At 39.4% G+C, this 21,083-nt stretch overlaps 1 protein-coding gene across 5 annotated transcripts in view; it reads left to right on the top strand.

Annotated features, from left to right (window-relative positions):
• trpm6 (transient receptor potential cation channel, subfamily M, member 6) overlaps positions 1-21,083 on the top strand; it is a 179,396-nt gene that overhangs the window by 44,844 nt on the left and 113,469 nt on the right. For 4 of the 5 annotated variants that reach the window (XM_063068751.1, XM_063068750.1, XM_063068752.1 and 1 more), the window contains exons 2-5: positions 7,254-7,333; positions 7,693-7,731; positions 14,441-14,621; positions 19,706-19,919. In XM_063068751.1, coding sequence (XP_062924821.1) covers positions 7,254-7,333; positions 7,693-7,731; positions 14,441-14,621; positions 19,706-19,919 — 514 coding nt within the window. Of the gene's footprint in view, positions 1-7,253; positions 7,334-7,692; positions 7,732-14,440; positions 14,622-19,705; positions 19,920-21,083 lie in introns of those variants that run through there. The other variant, XM_063068753.1, reaches the window with a different exon arrangement.

Raw genomic sequence — 21,083 nt, 5'->3', positions numbered from 1 at the left:
TGTTTCTAGTCCTCTTGCAAATAACAACTCTTGATCCACGCTTTCATCTTTTATGAAGTGAACATAACCAAGAATCAAAGAGTTGCTTCCTAGCAAATTGACTCATCTATCTGCAGGACAAATTCAGTTGTCCTGATGTATATTGTACAATGTATATTCCACATTTTTTAGACATTTCATCTATACATCTTTGAACAGAGTTGTCACTGAGCAGAATCACTTTAGTTAAAACTTATGCAAAACCTTACGCAGAACCTCCTTTACTGCTGGCAGAATCAGTTCTTTTCCAATTGTATGGGGTTTTCCATATTTAGCATGAGCAATGAAATGGTGTCTAAAGCATGCAAACGTTTTGTTGTGAATTGCAGGCAAATATGTTTTGAAGTTTTTTCCATCTCCGAAAGAGATGAAGTGATTATGTGATCATTGTAATCACTTATAAGGCACTGAGGATCAATGCTTATTATAAGTAATGCATTTCTTAAACTAAGCCTGTAGTCCCTCAGACACCCCCCTGCTACTGAGCCCTGCCCCCTTTATCTTTATTGTCCTCTTAGAAACCCCATCACCCCCCCCCCAGGGGAGCAATATCACCCACTTTTGTAACCACTGATCTAACCTCAATTCCTTTAAACCTTTTCACCATAGCCTTTAAACTGCTAATGATGTCATACAGAGTTTATATTAAGACAACTTCAGCCGACTCACAGATTTTATTTTAGTTTGTCAGCTTAGGCTTATATTATAGCTATGAACATTTCAGTAAGTGGTTCAAACTATCATGATCTACTGAATTTAAACAATTGTTATATTGGTGGTGTGCTTCTAATCAGGGTTTGCCTGCCCTGTATTTGTAAATTTCATATAAATCCAATAAAATATACTGAAAAAAAACAGGCAATTCTGGTTATTGTTGAGTTTCAGCTGAGGAATGCAGATATACCTGTATTTAAACCCCTCCACAAACCAGGGAGTTGTGGAGGGAAGAAGGTTTAACCTTTTATCTACTTGTTGTCTTTTGCTGTTTCTAACAAAGTAATTCATTTCTGTATTGCAAACTGTGTCAAAGAATCCTGTTTTCTTTTAAATGATGAAATTTTACAAAATACATGTTGGAAGACAGAAGGAGAGGAAAAATTGCTGTGCACTGAACTGAGGTGCCTAAATAAACTGGTGGATTTTACGTAGTGTCTTGGAAGGGTTAAAGTATGTCACTAGATATGTCCTTGACATATGCACTTTTCACAAAGGTCTTGTCGATTTAGCAGTTGGTAGAGCCTTTCCTTGTTTTACTGCTAATGGCTTTACAATTTCTCTGAATTTGTGGATGACAAATGGGGAGTACATCATCTATTATAGATGGTTTGTTTTTCTGTTTCAGACTACATACTATTGTGTAGTTCTGTGCTCATGGGTGTTAAAACCAAGCAAAGGCATTGCCTTAGTATTGCTACTGTGCTGTAGATTTTTGTGTTCCTCCTTCTGTAGAGTACATATTTCAAAAAAAAAGGCTTACTTCTTCAACAATTTGGAAACTAATACAATTGATTCTAAAATATGGTAAGTCACATTATTTTTATGAACCAGATCTTTGATGTTGATAATCTGTTTCTAATAGTATCTATGTTCATGTGTTCTTCATGAGGGCAGTTGTTAGTGCTAACTGTATGCTCAGTGGTAACAAATACAGACCCTAAGTTTGTACTAAAATGCTAACGTTGGCATATTTAGCAATATGAACATTTTCTGAATTGCTATCTATTTCTGAAGTGCAGTTTATTCACATCAACTTTGCAGTTTTATTTGTGATTCTTAAATTGAGCAGTTACCAAAGTAGATTGTAGTCACTTCCACCACCTAATTGCTTTACAGTTAGATGTTAATGTTTACCCCGATGCTTGAGAGTTTAATTATCACCTGGTATATAAAAATACCTCCAATTATTTATTCCTGCTATCACTGTAATGGAAATAAAACTCCTATCCTTTCAATGCAAGCTGCAACCTGCGTAGTGCTGCATTTTATTAGTCACTTCTTGATGAGTTAAACTTCCAGGGGTGTTATTGAGTATAAAGTTGATATATTCAATCACACTCCAGAATATATGCACACAATTCAGGTAGCACTTTAGTGCAGAGGAAATACTGCATTGTCAAAAGACACTGTGGAATGTTAATTCTACAGCAATCACATATAATTTGAAGAAGAGCCAGGTATTACCCAAGTCAACGATACTCTCTTAGCTTACAGTTTAAAAAAATCAATCACCTGGTCATTCATATCATTTACTGTTTGAGGAACTCTGCTAATTAGCTATGTTTTTATATACTAGTGATTACTGCACTGCAAGAGTAATCCAGTGGTTAGTTACACTTTGTGAAACCATTCGTTTGGAAGAAATTACTGAGTAAATATTCTCTTACTGTCACTGCCACACCTGTAGTTTCTATTTTGTATTCCAAAGGCTTACTGCTTTATTTATCAAGGTACTTCCTTTTTCTACAACAAGAAACTGTGAATTAATTCTCTTTCATCTGCTGCTTTAAAAATATGTTTTATATATCAATTAATTATGAAGAATAAGGCAAGATATAAGAATAATTTAAAGATGGGAGACACTTCTATCCATCCACTTGGTTTCATCCATTGTGTGGCCAAGCCCCCTATTTGATCTTTATGATAATGTAACCACTTTTTCATTTCTCACTTTGCCTCCAGCATTGCTCAACTTGAATAAATGCCCCACTAAGAGATATTCGATAGTGTCCAGGAAATTCGTTCAACTCCGGTCCAAAGTGAAAATGAACTTTAACTGTGTTCTCTTCCTTTGTTTCCCCCAAAGGAGAGCTTGATAGAATGTTTGTAGCTGGCATTACCAAACAGATTGTGAGGCTGCTATTTAGAAGTATTTCTGGAGTTTTGGAGTTAATTAGATGGAAAATGTGCTGGTGTGGTAGTGGAAAGCATTATGAACATTCAAAGTGAAATTTTAATCCCAACTTCATTCACCTTCATTTCATTAAAAATAAAAGGCTGGTGCAATTGTCAGCAACCTGAAGAATAAGATAGAATGTTGACTGATAGCATATCCGAGAAAACAATGGATGATAAAACACCATCAGCTCATCAAACTATTTTGGCTTTATCAGCTCAACTTATAGCCTACTTAACTTTGCAGCAATAGTAATGGCAAAGAAAACCTGAAGAACAAAAAACTAACTAATAGTTTGATATCAACCACGTGCGTCAGATATATTAGATTTCTTCAGCGTGTAGGCAGGAAAGACTGCAGAGGTGGCAACCACGCTCTGGAAAATGATGACAGGAGAGCTATCTCTAAGATGTCTAAGTACTGAGGTCCATGGCATCTGTAAACTGAGCATTGGTGGTGCAGGGGTAAAATATTCACTTTTTGCATGAGTTCAATTCCCAGCCAATGTATTAGGTTTGTTTTTTGGTATACAAAATTATGATGGGTATAGAACCATAGAACCATAGAACACTACAGCACAGAAAACAGGCCATTGGCCCTTCCAGTCTGTGCCGAAACATTATTCCACTAGTCCCAATGACCTGCATCCAGTCCATAACCCTCCAGACCTCTCCCATCCATGTACCTATCCAATTTATTCTTAAAACTCGAGTGAAATTTCAATAAAAAATAAATTACAAAAAAATCTTAAGCGTGAGCCCGTATTTACCATGTCAGATGACAGCTCGTTCCACACTCCCACCACTCTCTGAGTGAAGAAATTCCCCCTAACCCTTTCTCCTTTCACCCTAAAGCCATGTCCTCTCGTATTTATCTCTCCTAATCTAAGTGGAAAGAGCCTATTCACATTTTCTCTGTCTATACCCCTCATCATTTTGTAAACCTCTATCAAATCTCCCCTTATTCTTCTATGCTCCAAGGAATAAAGTCTTAACCTGTTCAATCTTTCCCTGTAACTGAACTCCTGAAGACCCGGCAACATCCTAGTAAATCTTCTCTGCACTCTTTCAATCTTACTGATATCCTTCCTATAGTTAGGTGACCAGAACTGTACACAAGACTCCAAGTTTGGCCTCACCGATGTCTTATACAACCTCCCCATAACATCCCAACTCCTATACTCAATACTTTGGTTTATGAATGCCAGGATGCCAAAAGCCTTCTTTACAACCCTGTCTACCTGTGACACCACTTTCAGCGAATTATGTATCTGAACTCCCAGATCTCGTTGTTCCTCCGCATTCCTCAGTGCCCTACCATTTATTGTGTATGTCCTACCTTGATTTGTCCTTCCAAAATGCAACACCTCAAACTTTTCTGCATTAAATTCCATCTGCCATTTTGTGGCCCATTTTTCCAGTTGGTCCAGATCCCCTTGCAAGCTTTGAAAGCCTTCCTCGTTGTCCACAAAGCCTCCAATCTTAGTGTCATTAGCAAACTTGCTGATCCAATTTACCACATTATTATTTAGATCACTTATATAGACAACAAACAACAATGGTCCCAGCACTAGTCACAGGCCTCCAGTCTGATAAGCAATCATCCACTACCACTTTCTGTCTTCTCCCACACAGCCAATTTTGAATCCAGTTTACAACATGTCCATGGATACCTAGTGTCTGAACCTTCTGAACTAACCTCCCATGTGGGACCTTGTCAAAGGCCTTACTAAAGTCCATGTAGACAACACCCACAGCCTTTCCTTCGTCTACTTTCTTGGTAACCTCCTCAAAAAACTTTACAAGATTCGTTAAACACGATCTACCACACACAAAGCCATGCTGACTATCCTTAATCAGCCCTTGGCTGTCCAAATACTTGTATATCCAATCTCTCAGAACACCTTCCAATAAATTACCTACTGCTGATGTCAGGCTCACCGGCCTGTAATTACCTGGTTTACTTTTGAAGCCTTTTTTAAACAATGGAACAACATGAGCTACCCTTCAATCCTCAGGCACCATACCCGTGGCTAAGGACATTTTAAATATTTCTGCCAGGGCCCCTGCAATTTCTACACTAGTCTCTCTCAAGGTCCGAGGAAATATCATGTCAGGCCCGGGGGATTTATCTACCTTTATTCGCTTTCAGGCAGCAAGCAACTCCTCCTCTTTAATCTCTATATGTTCCATGACACTGCTGCTTGTTTCCCTTCCTTTCATATACACTCTGCCAGTTTCCTGAGTAAATACTGATGCAAAAAAATAGTTTAAGATCTCCCCCATCTCGTGAGGCTCCACACATAGACGACCACTATGATCTTCTAGGGGACCAATTTTGTCTCTTACTATCCTTTTACTCTTCATATACTTGTAGAAACCCTTTGGGTTTACCTTCACATTATCTGCCAAAGCAACCTCATGTCTTTTTGCCTTCCTGATTTCCTTCTTTAGTATTTTCTTACATTTTCTATACTCTTCAAGTACCTCGTTTTTTCCTTGTTGCCTACACCTGCTGTACACCTCTCTCTTTTTCTTAACCAGATTGCCAATATCCCCTGAAAACCAAGGTTCCCTATGCCTGTTAGCTTTGCCTTTAATCCTGGCAGGAACATGCAAACTCTGCACTCTCAAAATTTCGCCTTTGAATGCCTTCCACTTACTGATCACATCCTTGCCAGAAAACAATTTAACCCAATCCACTCTTCCTGGATCCTTTTTCATTTCCTCAAAATTGGCCCTTCTCCAATTTAGAACCTTAACTGGAGGACCAGGCATATCCTTATCTACAATTAACTTGAAACTAATGACATTATGGTCACTGGACCCAAAATGACAGGGAATATGCAAACACACTTTTTCCCTTGAGACTGGGTGAGAATACAACCCGAGGTCATTGGTTAAGGGTGAAAGGTGAAATGTTTAAGAGGAACCTGAGGGGGAACTCTCCACTCGAAGGATGGTGATATGTGGAACGAGCTGCCAATGGAAGTGTTGGATGTGGGTTCAATTTGAACATTTAAAAGAGGGTTGAATAAGTACCTGGATAGGAGAGGTATGGAGGGCTATGGTCCAGGTGTGGGTCCATAGGACTAGGCAGAATGATAGTTCAGCACAAACAAGATGGGCCGAAGGCCCTATGGCTCTATGTTATCTGGATTTACTTATAACATTCCACACTATAACATCATTTGAGAGCAAGGAGCACTCTGTCAAGTAAGAAGCTGCTGAGCAGAATTTGGCAAGTTACAACTGAACAGCAGTATTTCAAACATTTTAAAATTTGAGACACACAAGGCTGCAGATGTTGGAATCTGGAGCAACACACAAAATGTTGGAGGAACTCAGCAGGTCAGATAGCATCTATGGAGGGAATTGGACCCTTGACATTTTGGGTCGAGGCCTTTCATCTGGATTTTTAAAACTGTGGTTCACTGTGTGGCAAATTGCAGCAAAAAATCCCGTCAGTAAAATCCTAAGTGTACCCATAGCTTCTGATGTGCATGTTTAACTAATACCATAGAAACACTGTGCGAGGAGTGCGCCCCACACAGCCTTCCAATCTGTGCTTTGTAAGGCATGAAAATGCCTGATGCTGGCCTCTCAGGCCTGAGTCGACGTCATCACCACCATCATCATCATAGAAAGGCTTGCCTCCTGTACTCCCGAATCTATGCAGCTTGAATAGGTGAGGCTCCAACACAGATAACAAAGGATAGAACTTCAGAATCCTCATAGAAAGAAGCTCCTTGACTCATTTAGCCCGCATGTACTTTTTAAAATCCAGTTAGTGTGTTCTCAGTTTCTTTCTCTGTAGCTCTGTTACTTTTGCACTTTGGACTAATCCATTTTCCTTCACATTAAATCTGTTTCTATCAACATTTCAATCAATCTATTCCACATCTTGCAGTGTCAAAAAGTTTTTATCTCATCAGTCCTTTTCAATAACATTGAATCTATATGCCCTCCGGTTCTCTGATATTCCATCATTGAATCACCACCTCTATTCACTTTGTCTGGACAACTTCGCTTCTGAGGAGCACAACCCCATATTGTTACTCGATTTACATGGACAGTGTACCTTCAGCCTATTTTCCCAGTAATAAGGATACAGCAGAGTTGTGAACTTGTTAAAGAAATTCTTTATCAAAATCATGTAACTTCTGTGCCACTGGTCCATCCACTTGAGCAAGCTAATTCCCAGCAGGCATTTGCAGCCTTTGCGAGGCCATCACAGGTTATGCATCAGATTTCATTCAAGAAACCATCCAGTCTATTTGAAACCATGAAAAATATTAATTAGATTTTTCTCTTATTTTTAGACTCAGAAGTCATGGATCGAAGATGTCTTCTATAAGCGAGAATGTGGAAAAATTATAACAAGTTCAAGAGATTCACACAGGTTAGATGCCTCAGATACACTTGTAAGGATTGGAGGAACTATTCCTCTGCAGTCAGGGGGAGCTCAGGGGTTATTGGTATTGGAAATGGTACTGTGGTGTGGGTGGGGGGGGTGGGTGTTCGCGGAATGATTTGAAAATTCGCAGCTGAGGACCAGTAGAGAGAATCAACCTTGTGGGTGGGTGTGTTCTATCTTGTGTTGATCATAATGTTAGGTCCTTCAGTGAAAAAGAGCTTCTGTTGCAAAACTGAAGAGAGAATATAGGAGATGCAGAAAATATAGTTTATAATTGCATTGATTTTAAATAGTATATGGATAGATTGTGGAAGAAAGTGAATATGAATTCTTCTTTATGGCAGGTGTCTTCCAGGATGCCAGATTTGCCAGAACCTGGTGCGGTAAGTACAGGAAATACTTCTGTCATTTATGACTTTTCTAAGCAATAGATGAAGTCTGAATTTCAGGTAACGAGACCAGAAATCCTTAGGCTTTGTGCTCCTCTGCAGAAGGGGATCTCTGTTTTGCTGCTGACCACTGTACTGCAGAAATCAGGGCCACCCTAATATTAATCGTTCTCCATGTGGGTGCTTGACAGGTTTCTGGGAGGGTGTGAGAGGAAGGCGGCTGAAGTTACAAAATATGGTCAGGTGTGTAGCAGAAGCAAGATGGAAACACTCACCTTAATGATACTCCGGAAAGTCAATCAATTTAAGTCCATTTACAGCCTTCAATGGCAGTTTTGTGAGAGAATACAAGCTTTAGGCACGTTAATAACCTCTATTCCCTGTAATACCTTCCACTCTGATGTCCTTCTGCTGTTTAAACTGAGTGATAGAAAGCAGGATGTCACTACTCTTTGCGTTTTAGGAGAATGAGAGGTGATTATTTTGAGGTACACAACTCCATTTTTTGTTTGAAATCTAACAAGTGGCCAAAACTTAACAAAAATCAATCATTTTTTAAATAATCAAGAAGCGGGCCTTAAATAGACTCAAGGACTGAATGTCCGAAGCTGTCTGTGGGAGAGAAAACCAAATATTCACCGGTACCTAGTGTTAAATTCTCTGCAAAATGATGGGAGGTTTTCAACTGTGGAATAGTTTGTGGTTCCCATGTTGGCCTCATGAACACGAGAACCCACTAAACCTGATTGGAAGCTAGTTACATTTGGTCCTAAAAAAAACAAGAAGAAAGATTAATTAAACAATGCTTCAACAGCTTTGATAGAATAAGATAGTATTTTATGTTTAACCTTCCTCTAAATAACGTGACTAACTAGTCCACACAATGGTCTGGTATATATAACCAAAACCCTTTAATTGCCTTTCAATGCAATTAAGCATTATAGTAAAAAAAATTGTGTTACTGTACTGTACCATGTTAAATTAGTTTTGCTAGTTTGCCAACTGAATCATACAGGGAGTCACCAGTAATTTTTGCTGCATTCCAGGAAAAGTACTTTTTTATTTTTGATCATGGTAGGACAAATTCATCCATTTTTAATGGCAAGAATGTAGCAGAGTTTTTCTGATGAAACAATATACAGTTTTAGCTAATGAACATGATGTGTTTTAGTATGGTCCTTTCATTTAGGTTTGAGAAAATAGCTTGATAATAAATCAGATCAGTGGGAAGTGACCATGAGGTACTTATTTACCATACTAAATCAGGAGTAGATCTATCTCAGCTGTTTGGTACATAGTTACTAGAAGGCAAAAATCTGTGAAGGCATTGTGCCTGACCATCTTTAAGTTTGGAATAGAATTTGAGTTAATAATAGTGAATTTCTCCTCTACTACCCTCGACAACTTCACAAGTCCCACCCTCAGCGACAAACTGCACCCTGCCTGTTCCTGTAATTAATAGAGGCTCTGGCAACTTTCCTTGTAGCATTCCACTAGATACATCTTACCAGATTTCTTTTATTTTCTCCCCTCTCACCTTAACTGTGCCCTCTCTTGTTCTAGAGTCCCCTGCCCTGGGAAAAACTTTTTGAGTATCTACCGCATCTATGCCCCTCAGAAATTTATAAACGTGTATCAAAGGTCCAGGTATGTTTATTATCAAAGTGCATATATGTCACCATATGCAACCCTGAGATTGATTTTCTTGCAGGCATTCACAGTAAAAACTAGAAGCACAATAGAATCAATGAAAGACCACCATTGTATGGAGAACAATCAATGTGCAAAAGACAACAAACTGTGCAAATACAAAGAGAAATATAGAATAATAATAAATAAATAAACAATAAATATCGAGAAAATGAATTGTAGTGTCCTTGAAAGTGAGTCTATAGGTTGTGGGAACGGTTCAGTGATGGTGTGAGTGAAGCTGAGTGAAGTTATCCTCTCTGGTTCAAGGTCCTCATGGTTGAGGGGTACTAACTGTTCCTGAACCTGATGGTGCGGATCCTGATGCTCCTGCACCTTCTTCATGATGGCAACAGCGAGAAGACAGCCTGACCTGGATGTTGGGATTCCTTGATGATGGATGCTGCTCTCCTATGACAGCACTCTGTGTAGATGTGCTGAATGGTGGGCAGGGCTTTACCTTGCCATGCTATGTTTCAATGAGTAAACCCAGCCTATGGAATCTCTCCTTACAACCACAGACCTCCATGCCAGACAACACCCTGCTCAATCTCTTCTGTACTCTTTCATTTTTAAGTAAATTCTTCCTGTAATGTGCCAACCAGAAAAGTATACAATACCCTAACTTTGTCTAGATAAAGATTTAAAAAAATCAAATGACATTGTTTCTGGGAATATAGTACCTCTTTCAATTAGCTAACTTCAAGGAACTTTTTTTTCTTGTCAATTATTCTTGAAGGTTCAAATTAAACCACATTTTTCAAATTTTTTCCCCCAGCTGCTATGACTTACCTTGTCAAATTTATTGTTGGATTAACTTTTTTCCACCTGCCAAAAGTAATCTCACTGTCGACTGTCAATCACTTTGTGGTTTAGGGCATATTTGTCGAGACTACCTGCATGCATTTATTTGCTTGCCTTCTGGTGTTTACTATTCTTAAAATCATGGAAACGGAATTGGCACAGCCAGGAAATAGCCATTCTGCCTTTTGAGCTTATGCAAATTCTGAGTAGCACAGTTCCATTAGTCACTCCCTGCATCCCTTCAAAATACTCTCTCTGAATTGTCTAGTCAATTCCATTTTGAATATTTCCACCATCCTTTCAGGTATTGCATTACAGATCCTAATTACTCAATAGTTCAATAGTTCCATTTCTAGTCAGAGAAATGCATACAATATACATCCTGAAATTATTTTTCCTCACAGACATCTACAAAAACAGAAACCAGCAAGCACAGCTCCCAGTAAAGACCATGATCAACAGTACAACAAAAACTAATCATTCACCCCGGACAATTTGACATACCACAGGCTCTCTCTCTCCCTAATAAAGGAAAAAGAGATGTCCTTGTTTCGCAGCGAGAGAGGAGACATAACAAAACAACTCGCTGATCTATGGTGTTAAAAGTCTGTCGTTCTTCTCAAGTTTTTCTCAAGTCCCCTTTACGAAAACAGTGTCTTGTACATTATTACCAACTCTCCTCTTAACCTTCATTGCTCCAAAGAGGAAAACATCAGAACTTCCAGAAAAATTACAGTATAAATTTGAAAATTTTAATCAGAAATCTTCTGGAATTTATGTGCTTCTGTGTTTCAAATTCTTACTGTTTAGCAACCAATTTTTAACAAATTCATGAACCGTTCAATAAGGTTGATTGTTGAATAACTATCATCATCCAGACTTTAATCTCTTCTCACTGCTGCCAGTGGGAAGGAGGTTCAGGAGCCAGGTCCTGTGCCCCCAGGTTCAGGAACATTTAATACCCTTTAACCAGTGAACTCCAGAGTCAGCATGTAAAACTTCACTCATCTTGATGCTGAACTGATCCCACAACTTATAGACTCACTTTCAAGGATGCATGTTCTCAGTATTATTTATTTATTTATTATTATTATTGTTGTATTTTTATTATTTTCCCAGCTCAAGCTGGTAAAACCTGAGGTACAGACATAACCAAGCACACTCATTGGTCAAGTGGTAGGAACGTTCAGACTATTCTACTCGTGTTTGGCATTGTGTTTTTCTAGAGATTTATATAAATATTTCTGTGTAGACCTAATTGTTTACTGCTATTATATAATGACTTTGGAATGTTACCAGTTGTAGATATTACTATTGGGATACCCTGTTCATGTTCCATAGTCTTTCAATTTCCACTTTTTAATTCAACATACTTCTGGTGTTTTTCACTTATTGATTTCTGTATGTTAATATGTGTTTGGAATGACTATATCCACTAAATAAGTTGTTCTTGCTTGTTTATCCTGTATTATTATATCCGGACGGTAATTGTGGATTGTTGGTTGTAATATAATTTGTGAGACTCTAACTCTAAAACTGAATCAGGCTTGTAAGGTATAGTGTCTTTTATGAGTTTGCATTTTGATTTTGGTGAATGATGTTCTCACTTGATTGTGCCCGTGTAAATAATCAGATTGAGCTAAACTGCTGCAGGATCCTGTAATGTGCTGGATTGATTCTGGTTTCTCTTGGCATTCTCTGCATTTATTATCTTGAATTTGTTGACCTTTTATTATGTATGTTTGATCATTTTTTGTGTTGACCACCTGGTCCTGTATTGCCACAGGGAGCCCCTCTGTTTCTATGAAGAGGTCTCCAACTCTGAGCTAGGTGTTCAACACTTCCTTGTCAATGTCTAGTTTGCTCAGATCATGGGAGTATCAGCCATGGAAGGTCATTCTCTTCCATTGGTTGACTTTTTCTTCTATAGTGATAATTTCTTCATCCTCTCTGGATTGTGCTTTCATTTAAGTTTAGTGGTGTGTACTTATCAGAATTGCGTATGCTTGCATGGAGTGCTGAATCCTGTTTTTGTTGATGAAAATATATCCTCGGAAGTTTTGTCTGAGTTGTGCAACTTTTTATGTCTGTTGCTCATCTTCCTCCTTCTGTCCTAGTTAATGTGTTTGTAATCTGTCCTAAGTGTGTTTGAGTGTACGTAGTGTTTTCTAAAATCTGTCATTTCAGTTCTTATTTTTCTTTGTATGTTTTGCAGATCAGTTTCAGATTAAGATTATTATTATTATTATTATCATTTGTACTTGTATTTGCACAGGTTGTCTTCTTATGCAAATTGGTTGTTGTCTTTGTGTATAGTTTTTCATTGATTCCATTGTATTTCTTTGGTTGTCCTGCATGCATTCACAGTAGAAAAATCTCAGGGTAGTTAGTATATGGTGACGTTTATGTATTTTCATAATATACTTACTTTGACTTTGGCTTTCACTTGACTTTGTTAGAAATTCCCGCCAGAAAAACGCTCCATTTTATGAATAACTTTTTTCTGCTCTCAATACCTCTGTTCATTATTCTTTTGCTGGGTAGAGTGAGTAGGTGGATAACATAATCGCGTATACATTTTGTTGAACCATTTTTTCTCGAGCCTGAGTGCTTACTGTCCTTAACAAATACTTTCTTAACAAATTTTAAAGACATTTTAAAAGTAATCAATTTAAAATTGGATTCAACCATCTTTAAAATTGCTTATAACCTTTAAGTTAGTCCACCCATTTAAACTTCGCAGCCTCATACCATATTACAGAGATTCTACTGATTTTCTGGATGAAATTTAAAATCATAATCTGAACTGTTTAATTTCTGTGATAATAACTCTTCAGACTATCAAGCACATTTTTCCTGCACTTTTATCAATTATCAATTCCCTTATTTTGTAGTACAATCTTGTATTCCATGCCATGCTCCTACGGCATCATCTGTATTTTTTCCTGTGACTGTGTTTTATTGTTACCTTATATGTGCTATATTATCTTGTGTGGTTGCTATTGTTTTGCACCATGGCCCCGAGTAACGCTATTTCATTTGGCTGTATCCATGATAATTCATGTGTGGTTGCATGACAATTGAACTTGAACTTCTCTGTATGGAAAGCTGTCAGGAGCACTCTCGATGCGACCACTGAGATTGCGACTTGTGGAATTACAAAATGTGGGTTTTGCTGATAAGTATCCATCTTTCTACAAGTAAATAAGTGTAATGCATGCCTATTCTCTATTGTTGACGCCTTGATAAAATGGAAGCTAAAAGGAGACGGAAAAAGCACAATCTAAGCACCTGTTTAAAGAAAAGAGTAATGTTGTTATTTAACATATTCTTGCATCTCTTGAGAAAAATCCATCTTGAGGATGATTTTATTCTTACAATTTTTGGAAATAAATGAGATTCATAGTTTATTCAGCTTTACTGCAAAATTCACTATCTGTTGCAAATACAGTCATTCAATCTTGTAGAATATTATTTGTTTTCAAACCACACCAGTTAAACACTTGCAAATTTGCTCAAAGGCTAAAGTATTCTATCTGAATAGTAGTAGGAGTAGAAGGCAGCCATTGATTCCAGGGGATCATGGGATTGCGCCTCTGGTGGACTGTGTCCCCTTCTGAGTGGAAGCCTGGGTGGGAAGATTTGAAGAACCGGCTGTTGCCATGCAGCGGGTTCCCCCTCTCCACGTCCAAGGGAAGGGCAAGCGCCGATACAGCTTGGCACCAGTGCCGTCGCAGAGGTTGCCAGAGTGAGGTTGTAAATAACATCAAACTGCCTTAGGGATCCCGGCTCCAGATTTCTTCCTCGGGGTTTACTCCCAAAGCCTTTCCCATAGGAGGGTATGGCCACAAGGCAGCGGAGGTTTAACATATAGATAGAACAGCACAGTACAGGCCCTTCGGGCCAAAATGTTGTGCTGACCCTCAAACCCTGCCTCCCATATAACCCCTCACCTTAAATTCCTCCATATACCTGTCCAGTAGTCTCTTAAATTTCACTAGTGTATCTGCCTCTACCACTGACTCAGGCAGTGCATTCCAGAGTTTTCCTTCTCCTAGGCAGGCTACTGTCCAAGGCTGACGAGCCCCACCTGCCCAAATAACTGAACACATGATGGCAATTTATAAAATATCTGCTGTAACCTGTCCTTTTGTTGAACTCAAAAACTGCAGCTTTAAAACTGAGTTTCTTCTTTGTATTTTAACTGCAGATGCTGCTGTGGCAGACTGGTTGGGGATCACTCTGGCTTGGATAGTAAATTGCCCGTCTATTTATCAGCTCATGATAATGAAGAGGAGCAGTGGTGTATTGAGAATCACACCACTACGAGTCCAACTGATGCTTTTGGTACCATAGACTTCCAGGATGGTGCTCATTCCTATCGAGCTAAGGTTAGTTGCATTTAGACCACAAGGCCATAAGCCAGGAGCAGAACTAGGCCATTCAGCCCATCAAGTCTTCACCATTCAGTCATGGCTGATTTATTATTTCCTCTCAGCCCCACTCTCTTGTCTTCTCCACTTAACCTTTAACATCCTTACTAATCAAGAACCGTCAACCTCCACTTTCATTATACTGTACCTGATTACTTAGCCTCCACAGCTGTCTGTAGCAATGGTTCACTACCCTCCAGATGAAGGATACTTCCTCATTTCTATTCTAAAGGGGTGCCCTTTTATTCTGAGGCTGTGCCCATTGGTCCTAAACTCTCCAGCTACTGGAAACATCCTTTCCACATCAACTCTATACAGGCCTTTCCATATTCAGTAGATGCCAATGAGCAGGGGTGCAGTGCTAGCTGGAGCGCGTGCGGCACATCTCTAAGAAAAAGGCCGAAATAAACAAGCTAATTAATTAGGTGTCGCCCAGGGTGATTTGAGTATCTCAGAAATACTGATCTCCTGGGATTTTTACGCACAACAGAGTCTGGAATTTACAAAGAATGGTGCCAAAAACAAAAAAAAAATCCAGCGAGTGGCTGTTCTGTGAGCGAAAACATCTTGTTAAATCCACTCGCTGGATTTTTTTTTGTTTTTGGCACCATTCTTTGTAAACTCCAGAGTCTGTTGTGCATAAAAATCCCAGGAGATCAGCAGATTCTGAGATACTCAAATCATCCTGGGCGGCACCTAATTAATTAGCTTGTTTATTTGGGCTTTTTTCTTAAAGAGGTGCCAGATGCACTGCAGTGTGCTCCGGCTAGCACTACACCCCTGCCAATGAGATACCCTCTCCCAATCCATGCTTTTAAACTTCAGTGAGTACAGGCCCAGAGCCACCAAATGTCCTTCATATATTAACCCTTTCATCCCAGTGCTCATTCCCATAAACCTACTCTGGGCCTTTTCCAATGCCAGCATATCCTTATTTAGATATAGGGCCCAAATTGCTCACGATACTCTAAATGTGGTCTGCCCCACACCTTATAAATCCTCAGCATTACATCCTTGCTTTTATATTCTAGTCCTCTTGAAATAAATGCTAACACTGTGTTTCCATTTGCCAAGATTTAACAGGAAGAAAGGTTCAGCAATAAGCCAGCCTTCTAACACAGTCTTTTATTAAAACATTTATTATTCCCATATCTGTATCGAAATATCACAATAGATTTCATTGGTTTTAATTAAAAAATTTCAGGCCAAATTTGATTAGGGAGGTAGTTAAACATGGGGTGGACAGTTACACAGTCTGATCCCAACATTGCCCATGTTAACCTGCTGTTTGTGCAGGTGATACCTGAAGGATCATAGCCAAGTCTTTCTGCAGACATTAAAACCCTGCTGCAATTTTAGTCAGATGCAAAGAAAGCCGTTTCCTTATAGGACTGTGGGCTCAGAGAAGTGCGGATAGATAACTTTAAAAAGTAATTTCAGGCTTTCTTGTGGTCCCACAAATACAGAAGTATCCCAAGAGAAAACTTTGATCCCCTCTTGCTGGAACTCCCATTTAAAAAATGTATTTTTTTTACTGGTGGGATACAGTTAATGATTTGAATTGAATTGACTTTATTACTTACATTCTTCATATACATGAGGAGTAAAAATCTTTATGCTGCATCTCCATCTAAATGTCTAATGTGCAATTTATAGTAATTTATAATAAACAGTGTGTACAATAGGACAGTCAATATAACATAGAAATACAATTGTTTCAGCATGAATTAATCAGTCTGATGGCCTGGTGGAAGAAGCTGTCCTGGAGCCTGTTGGTCCTGGTTTTTATGCTGTGGTACTGTTTCCCAGATGGTAGCAGCTGGAACAGTTTATGGTTGGGGTGACTCGGGTCCCCAGTGATCCTTTGGGCCTTTTTTATACACCTGTCTTTGTAAATGCCCTGAATAGTGGGAAGTTCAGACCTACAGATGCGCTGGGCTGCCTGCACCACTCTCTGCAGAATCCTGCGATTGAGGGAAGTACAGTTCCCATACCAGGCAGTGATGCAGCCAGTCAGGAGGCTCTCAATTGTGCTCCTGTAGGAAGTTCTTAGGATTTGGGGGTCCACACCAAACTTCTTCAGCTGTCTGAGGTGAAAGAGGTGCTGTTGTGCCTTTTTCACCACACAGCCGGTTTGTACAGACCACGTGAGATCCTCGGTGATGTTTATGCTGAGGAACTTAAAGTTTTTAACCCTCTCAACCCCAGATCCATTGGTGTCAATAGGGGTTAGCCTGTCTCTATTCTTCCTGGAGTCCACAACCAGCTCCTTCGTTTTTACTACATTGAGGGAGAGGTTGTTTTCTTGACACAACTGTGTCAGGGTGATGACTTCCTCTCTGTTGGTTGCCTCATTATTATTTGAGATTAGGCCAATCAATGTAGCATCGTCAGCAAATTTAATTAGCAGGTTGGAGCTGTGGGTGGTGACACAGTAATGGGGATACAGAGAGTAAAGGAGGGGGCTTAGGACACAGCTCTGAGGGGCAGATATGTTGAGGATCAGAGGGGCAGAGGTGAGGGAGCCCACTTTTACCTCCTGCCGGCAATCTGACAGGAAGTCCAGGATCCAGCTACACAAGGCAGGGTGAAGGCTGAGGTCTCTGAGCTTCTTGTCGAGCCTGGAGGGAATTATGGTGTTGAATGCTGAACTGTAGTCCAAGAACAGCATTTTCACAAAAGCATCCTTCTTCTTCAGATGTGTAAGGACAGTGTGTAGAGCTGTGGCTATTGCGTCATCTGTCAAGCAGTGTATGTAGAGTTCTCCCTATGTAGAGTTTTGTGGTACGGTAGTGTATATAAGGAGTTATCTTTCCGGAGGTTAGTTTATACTTAATGATCTCCATCCACAGTTACCAATTTTGATTTGAGGGAAAATATTTACTTAGGAGTTATTTTAAATGGAGTTGCCTGTTTGTATTTGCTACCATTATGTTTTTTTTTGGGATTTATAGCACTCTAGTAGATTGGGAACAGGCAATGTAAGATGCTCTTAGGAGCAAAGTTGTTTTACTGCCAGTTTCTACAGCAATCATGACATCCGCAATAACTGTGATCTTGCAGACAACAGATCTCTGATATTCTATCCCTGATTCTCCATCTCACTTACTCTCCATGGCTGCCTTCTTTTCCAGCTCCCTCTGTAAATATTGATGATCTTTCAACACCTGATGAGAGAGCTTCAGGTGTTTTGTAGTGCCATATGTTAAACTGTGAGCACTTTATCTCTCCAAACCTAGAACGGCAGAAAATAATCTTATGTTTGAGGTAAAATAATAAATGGCATATCCAAAAAAATGCATTCGTATTGGTAATTGATTTATTATTGTTGCACATACTGAGACATGCTTGTTTTTGGTATGCAATCCAGACAGATCATTTCAAGCATAATTACATCAGGATAGGACAAAAAGAATGCAGAATATTTGTGTTACAGTTAGACAAAGTGCAATACAGGTAGACAAATAAAATGTGAGGACCTTTGCCACAGAAATGACTGAGTGTACTGTACAGTTTCTTCAGTTGAAGATAATCAATTATATTGAGCAAGTAGGATCCGAGTTGTTCATTCACCTATTTGATCTCATCCTCAAAGGCTTGGTGTTGTTGTGAGGCTCACAGTCACATGACATGCAACCATGACCACTCTGATTCATACAACCATGGTAGCCATATTGTTGATATATACAGTAGTGTGCAAAAGTCTTAGGTACGTATATAGCTAGGGTGCCAAAGACTTTTACACAGTACTGTAGTAATTTCATGTATTGCACTGTACTGCTGGAAAAAAAAAAATTTCTAAACCAGATTCTGATATAGGTCTCTTGTGGACTGAGAGTGGGAAGGGGGCAGGGAGAGGAAAATCATGGATGGTAAAGGGGGAAAGCAGAGGGGAGGGAGTGGAAAGCACTAGAGAGGCATTTTGTAATGATCAGTAAACCAGTTGTTTGGAATTAGAAGTCCTTGCCTGCTGTCTTGGCGCTGGGTGCGACTGCACCGACACCATACCCTCCTCTGGCACGCCTTCCCTGCCACCTGTCACATACCCCTCTGTGGCGCACCACCCTCACTATTCCAACAACCTCTGCTCCTGCCGGATTTACAAACTCGCCGTCTGCTCCTCGTTGACAAATACAGTACTGTACAAAGGTCATCGGCACCCATGCTGTATATTTGTGTGCCTGAGACTTTTGCACAGTATTGTATTGCACACTATTCATGACAGCCCTTACCTCTGTCTCTGGAAGGTCCTGATTCCAACAGGTTTACAGTTGTGATCACATTCACAATGACTGACAATGCAGTCTCTGTCTTGTTGCGATTTTTACTACAAGAATTGACAGGGCTCTATAACTTCTCTGTGAAGTACAAGCAACCCCAACAGAGAATGAGGCAAATGGCTTCCAAAAATATGATAGTACTTTACCCTCTCCCTCGATCCCTCTTCTACCCGCTTGTCCTGTTTTGCGGACTCTGCTTATTCTCTGTTGTGCTGGATTTGAAGAAGAATGGTCAATAATACATTACGTCTGGGAGATGTTGGTTTATGCAGAAATCTTGCAGCTGAGGGAAAAAACAAATCTTACAATATCTACAGTTCAACCCCATGTAGATTTTTGAAACTTAGGACAACTGGGAAAGCCATCAAACGCGTGCACAATTGTAGCAGTTACTGGCGGAGATCAACAAGCAATTTACAAACTCTTTTTTAATTGTATCTCTGACAGACAATTCAAGTTTTTTAGCAATGTGAGGTCAAGTGAATGTGTCAATTGGAGTATTTGGTCTCATTCTTTCTCCTCCATCACTCATCTTCAAATTGGTTTTTCTTTTCTTGTGATTTCTCTTGCCTGCAATGTGGACAAGCAATGGAAAGCTTGCTGACTCCATTCACAGTCTTTAACTGATTGTTTGTCATTCCAGACAATTTTCTGTCAAAACTGCTGTCAGTCTCATTTTGCAATAATATTAAGTTATGACTAGGGAGATTTATGGTAAATGCATTTAACATTATTTTAGCAATCATTGTAAATTCTCTTCAGTATATCAGAGTCTCGTATGATACAGAAACTCATCAGCTCCTACATCTGATGCTGAAGGAATGGCTGATGGAACTACCAAAACTGCTGATATCTGTCCATGGAGGTAGCCAAAATTTTGAACTTCCTCCCAAAGTCAAACAAATCTTTAGCAAAGGACTTATCAAAGCAGCTGAGACCACGGGAGCCTGGATAGTGACTGAAGGCATCAATACAGGTGGGTATGATTGTACTTATCACATTTAAAATGCAGAAATTTGGAATGCCAGGGTTTTTAGATCCCAAGATCATAAGATATAGGAACATATTTAGGCTATTTAGTCTGTGCTATCATTCAATTACGGCTGATTTTTTTCTCAATCCCATAACCCCACCATTTCTCCATAACCCTTAACCCCTTACCAGTCAAAGACCTATCAATTGCTGCCTTAAGTTTACCCTGTGACTTGGCCTCCACAGCCCTATGTGGCAACAAATTCACAGATTCACCACCCTCTAGCTAAAGAAATTCTCCTCATCTCAGTCCTTAATGGATATCCCTTTATTCTGAGGTTATGCCCTTGGATCCTAGGTTCTCCTATTAATGGAAGCCACCTTAACAGGCCTTTCTGTATCTGCTTGGTTTCAATGAGATCCAACCTCTGATGTGGATCAAAATCCAAAATCTACAGACTATCTTACATAGCCATTGTGCAGAGTTTAAGGGTGCTTATATTTTGGTTGAATTATTTACATTTTGACCAATTTATCACAAAAATGTGAGATTACTACATTTTGGGTCATTTTTACAATAGTGTTTACAGAATGTTTTGGTAAAGGTAAACAGATACTGGTGAACATTTATTCAGGAAGCTGTGAATGGGATAGTTATGGGAAAAGTGGTAAACCATGATGAAACTAGTCCTACATGGACATAATGAATGGATTGAGCTGGGAGGAGAGGAGCATTTTCTTTTAGACTCTTACAGTGGGCCATCTCAAGCCTTTTGTTTGGCTTTCTCAGATGGACTCTCACCATTTTTGTTGTTAATTTTAGAAGTGAATACATACACAACACAGGAACAGGCCCTTTGTCCCATGTCTGCACCAAATATGATGCCAAATTAAATAATCCTTTGCCTGCACATGACCCCATCTCTCCATTCTCTGCATATTCATGTGCATATCTAGAAGTCTCTTGAACACCACAATAGTATCACCTTCATGACTACCCTGGGCGCCCACCACTCTTTGTGTAAATAAAAACTTGCCCCACACACCACCTTTACGCTTTCTCCCTTTACCTTAAAGTTATGCGGTCTCTGGTATGCAACCTTTCTACCTTTCAACCCTGGGACAAAGATCCTGGCTTAAAAGTGTATCCTTTACTTTAAAGGATCAT

This window comes from Mobula hypostoma, chromosome 16, assembly GCF_963921235.1.
Source record: "Mobula hypostoma chromosome 16, sMobHyp1.1, whole genome shotgun sequence".
In the NCBI taxonomy this organism is placed as follows: domain Eukaryota; kingdom Metazoa; phylum Chordata; class Chondrichthyes; order Myliobatiformes; family Myliobatidae; genus Mobula; species Mobula hypostoma.
Note: the sequence above shows the minus strand (reverse complement) of the source record. Positions and strands in the feature narration are given on the sequence as shown.